Source organism: Salvelinus sp. IW2-2015, unplaced genomic scaffold, assembly GCF_002910315.2.
Source record: "Salvelinus sp. IW2-2015 unplaced genomic scaffold, ASM291031v2 Un_scaffold5226, whole genome shotgun sequence".
NCBI classification, from domain to species: domain Eukaryota; kingdom Metazoa; phylum Chordata; class Actinopteri; order Salmoniformes; family Salmonidae; genus Salvelinus; species Salvelinus sp. IW2-2015.
The window spans coordinates 52863-57759 of record NW_019946491.1 but is presented as its reverse complement, the minus strand read 5'-3'; the positions used below and the strand labels follow the sequence as shown (position 1 = coordinate 57759).

The 4897-nt window shown below is 44.9% G+C and overlaps 1 protein-coding gene across 1 annotated transcript; it reads left to right on the top strand.

The window, feature by feature from the left end:
* Window positions 1-1305: 1305 nt before the first annotated feature.
* Window positions 1306-4037, top strand: LOC139026593 (intermembrane lipid transfer protein VPS13B). Its single transcript, XM_070441934.1, has 2 exons — window positions 1306-1461; window positions 3719-4037. Exons 1-2 carry the CDS (start codon window positions 1315-1317, stop codon window positions 3863-3865), a joined length of 294 nt encoding a protein of 97 aa, XP_070298035.1. The 5' UTR covers window positions 1306-1314; the 3' UTR covers window positions 3866-4037.
* The last annotated feature ends 860 nt before the right edge of the window (window positions 4038-4897 follow it).

The window sequence follows — 4897 nt, the reverse complement described above, 5'->3', positions numbered from 1 at the left end:
CATAGAGTTACCCAGAAAGACTAACAGCTGTAATCACTCTTATAGAGTTACCCAGAAAGACTAACAGCTGTAATACTCTTATAGAGTTACCCAGAAAGACTAACAGCTGTAATTGCTGCCAAAGGTGATTCTAACATGTATTGCTCAGGGGTGTGAATTCTTATGTATATTAGATATTTCTGTATTTAATTTTCAATCATTTGCAAACATTTCAAAAACATTTTTCCACTTCGTCATTATGGGGTATTGTGTGTAGATGGGTGAGAATAAAAATATATATTTTTATATATGTTGAATTCAGCTGTAACACAACAAAATGTGTAATAGTCAAGGGGTATGAATACTTTCTGAAGGCAATGCATATTTTGGGTTCTGATGGGGTTGACAGTGAAACAAGCTCATGAGGCTCATTATAAGTTATATTTTTCAAGAATCAAGGGTACATATCATTTTATACAGTCCAAAAATGGATGTAGCAACTGCTGATTGTCCTTTTAATTATTTGGCTATATATTTGTCATACATTTCATGATTAAAAGGACGGAGGAATAGTTTGTGTGTGATTTAAAAAATACACTGGAAATAAGGGGAGAAGTTTTAATATGAAATGGAATAACATGAGAATTAAACAAAAATCTCAAGCAGTAATCAAGTGGTTTAAATCAGATTATTTCTTATATTTGAATCTCCAGAGAAAATGAACATAACAGTAACACAATAATAAATGCATTGACCTTTGTGATCTACTATTTTCATTTCTATTGTATTGAATCAGACATTTCAGAATTGCTGGGAGAAGTGATCAAAATGTCGACAATGACGAGCAGGTGACACCTGAGACTTCGGAGACTAGAATCTAAAGACTACGCATCCGTTGAATATTTCAGCGTGATGACGAATGACACATTTAGTTTCTATTGTTCATTCCTATTCCAAGTATTCTGGTGCAACATTTTGAGACATTTTGATTGTAGCCATACATTTCCTACTATTAATCTATTTGATTTTAATTACTGTTACATGCTAGAATTAAATCAAACCATTCATGACCTAAATTTAGAAGCTGACTAGCTACTTGTATGCAGATCATTACTCAACTAAAACGCAATCGTTTTGTGTTTCAAATTGCGCTTGATAATTTACACAATTTTGCTCTGAACCAATCCACTATGTTTTTATGAATGAGAGGAGGCTAGGAGGGACCGCGTCCCTTTTTTTTTTTAAACTATGTGTTGTGACTTGGAATGACTCCTTGCCCCCAAAAATGGACTGACTTTCTTCCCTATTGGGTTTGTGGTCCAGGACAGAGGCAGGATGTTGGAGTCCTATGTCACGCCCCTGTTGATGACCTATGTGAACAAATACATCAAGAACCTGAAGCCCTCTGACCTGCAGCTGTCGCTATGGGGAGGAGACGTAGTACTGAGCAAGCTGGAGCTGAAGCTGGATGTCCTGGAGCAGGTATGGAATAATCCTGGAATTAAACTGGAATAAAGCTTATTAACCCTGTAATAACACTTAGTAATGTTATTGCCTTTGTATCTGCTCTTTTCCTGAGGTAACTTTATGAATTGAGGTCAGGTCAGTCTCAATCGGAGTCTGCTCTTTTCCTGAGGTAACTTTATGAACGCAGGTCAGGTCAGTCTCAACCGATTGAGTCTGCTCTTTTCCTGAGGTAACTTTATGAACGCAGGTCAGGTCAGTCTCAATCGTTGTCTGCTCTTTTCCTGAGGTAACTTTATGAACGCAGGTCAGGTCAGTCTCAATCGGAGTCTGCTCTTTTCCTGAGGTAACTTTATGAACGCAGGTCAGGTCAGTCTCAATCGGAGTCTGCTCTTTTCCCACAAGAGGTCACTTGTTCCATCGACCGGTGGCTATACGTGTGTCACACTGCCACCTGTCTGTTCCTGCTCAACAGTGACACCCAGGGACACAGACTGGGATCCTACCAGTGCTGATGTCAACATAGCCTAGTCTGCGTCCAGTGATTGATGATGCGGCGAGAGCAGAGTTCTTGTTCAGATATTGAGACCTTTACCTTTTGGGACGGCAGGTGGTTAGAGCGTTGGGCCGGTAACCGAAAGGTTGCTAGATCGAATCCCCGAGCTGACATGGTAAAAATCTGTCGTTCTGCCCCAGAACAAGGCAGTTAACCCACAATTCCCCGGTAGGCTGTCATTGTAAATAATATTTTTTCTTAACTGGTTAAATAAACTTGGTCCCCAATCCAGTTCATATACAGAAGATTTCCTGTTGACTTATTCTGTTCAGAAGTTAGAATGTCCAGACCATGTCTGGTCAGTTGTCCACAGATGATATCCCGTAGAGATCGTTCCCTCATGTCTGGTCAGTTGTCCACGGGTGATATACCGTAGAGATCGTATGTCTGGTCAGTTGTCCACAGGTGATATCCTGTAGAGATCGTACCCTCATGTCTGGTCAGTTGTGTCCACGGGTGATATACGTAGAGATCGTATGATCTGGGTAGTTGTCCACAGGTGATATCCAAAAGGTCACAGTAGATGCATCGTAATGTCTGGTCAGAATTGTCCACAAGGTGAGTATCGCCGTAGAGATCCGTAATCCTCATAGATTTGTCCAGTGTCCACGAGGGTGATATGCCTGTAGAGATTTGTATGTTCTGGTCAGTTTGTTCCCGGGTGATATACCGTGAGAGATCGTATGTCGTGGTCAGTTGTCCACGGGTTGAGTATAGCCGTGAGAGATCGGTATGTCCTGGTCAGTTGTCCGAGGTCGGGGTGATATCCTGTAGGAGATTCGTAGTGTCTGGTCATGTTGGCCATTTTTGGGTGACTCATGACCAGTTAGAGATCGTATGTCTGCTCAGTTGTCCTGACAAGTGTGAGATAGTCTCTGTAGGAGATCGTATGTCTGGTCAGTTGTCGCACAGGAGTGATTAACCGTGAGAGGGATTGTAATGTTGGTCAGTGTGTCAGCGAGGTGCTATCCTGTGGAGTCGTGATGTTCTGTGTCAGTTGGTCCACAGGTGATATATGGGACGCGTAGAGATCGGTAACGCTCATGTCTGGTCAGTCTGTTCATGCGTGGGGACATCTCTGTATAGAAGATCTGTATGTCTGGTCATTTGTCACTGGGGTGATATACCGGTAGAGAGGTCGTATGTCCTGTCAGTTGTCCACGGGTTGATATACGTAGAGATGTCCCTCATGTCTGGTCAGTTGTCCACAGGTGATCTCGCCGTAGAGATCGGATCATGTCTGGTCAGTTTGTCCACAGGTGATATACCGTAGATATGTATGTCTGGTCAGTTGTCCACAGGTGATACCCGTAGAGATTCGTACCCTCATGTCTGGTCAGTTGTCCACGGGTGATATCCTGTAGAGATTCGTATGTCTGGTCAGTTGTCCACGGGGTGATATCCTGTAGAGATCGTTATGTCTGGTCAGTTGTCACAGGTGATTTCGTAGAGATCGTATTTGGTATTGTCCACGTGTGATCCTGTAGAGATTGTATGTGGGTATTGTCCACGGTGATATACCGTAGAGATCGTACCTCGTGTCTGGTCAGTTGTCCACGGGTGATATCGCGTAGAGATCGTATGTCCTGGTCAGTTGCCACGGGAATATCCGTAGAGATCGTACCCTATGTCTTGACACATCCCATCTAGCGTTCCAGACCCCAGGCTCCAACCACTGGCCAACACAGTGACTTTTTACATTATTTCACTCGTTTCTAGGAGCTGAAACTACCCTTCACCTTCCTGAGCGGTCACATCCACGACTGCGTATCCACGGGCCCTGGACCAACTGGGCTCCCCGAGGCCGTGGTTATCACCTTTAACACAATGGAGTGTACCTCAAAACTGAAGGATGGCACAGGTTAGTACCGCATGGTTTTTATATTTATACAGGAGCCCACTGATGATAAGTGCACTGCAGACAAGTGCAATACTCTCCAATTTAGGTGCATACTGTCATGGCATCCAAAGCTGGTGCATTCTGAGTCTACAGTCTTGCTGTATCCTGAAAGAAGTTACTTCCTCAATACATGACCAAGTTAAACTCTGTCTGCCGGCATGCAGTTCCAAAACAGTAATGACTTGTTCTCAACATGTCTAGACTCTCTACCAGAACCCCTCTGCCCTCGCAGTCAACAGCCATGATCAGTTCATCACATTCTAGACTCCTCTACCCAGAACCCCCTCTGTCCCCTCAGCAGTCCAGACAGCCATGACTCAGTTCAATCACATTCCCTAGACTCCTCTACCCAGAACCCCTCTGGTCCCGCAGCAGTCAAACAGCCCATGGACTCATGTCGAGCACATTCTGGGAGACGGAGCGGTATCGCCAGAACCTCTGTCCCCGGAGCAGTCAAAACAGGTCCCATGACTCAGTTCATCACATCTCGATCCTCTACCCAGAAACCCCTCTGTCCCCGCAGGCAGTCCCAAACAGCTCCATGACTCAGTTATTTCACATTCTAGACTCCCTCTAACCCAGACCCCCTCTGTCCGTCAGGAGCAGTCCCAAACAGCCCATGACTCAGTTCATCACATTCTAGACTCCTCTACACCAGAACCCCCTTGTCCCCGTAAGCATCCCAAACAACCCATTGACTGGACTTCATGCAATTCTAGGACTCCTCTACCAGAACCCTCTGTGTCTCCGCAGCAGTCCAACGCGCCATGGACTCAGTTCATCAATTCGTAGCCTTCCTCTACCAGACCCCTCTGTCTCCGCAGCAGTCCCAAAGCCCATGACTCAGTTCATACATTCTAAGACTGCTTAACCTCAAACACCCGGTCTGTCTCCGCAGCAGTCCAACAGCCCATGACTCAGTTCATCACATTTAGGATCTCCTCCTACCCAACGCTCGTCTGGTCGGCGGGCAGGAGGGTCCAAAAGCCGCATGATCA

Coding starts and splice junctions, on each gene's coding strand:
- LOC139026593 (XM_070441934.1), top strand. CDS start 1,315: ATGTTGGAGTCCTATGTCACGCCCCTGTTGATGACCTATGTGAACAAA. Junction 1,462..3,718: donor AGCTGGATGTCCTGGAGCAG/GTATGGAATAAT, acceptor ACTCGTTTCTAG/GAGCTGAAACTACCCTTCAC.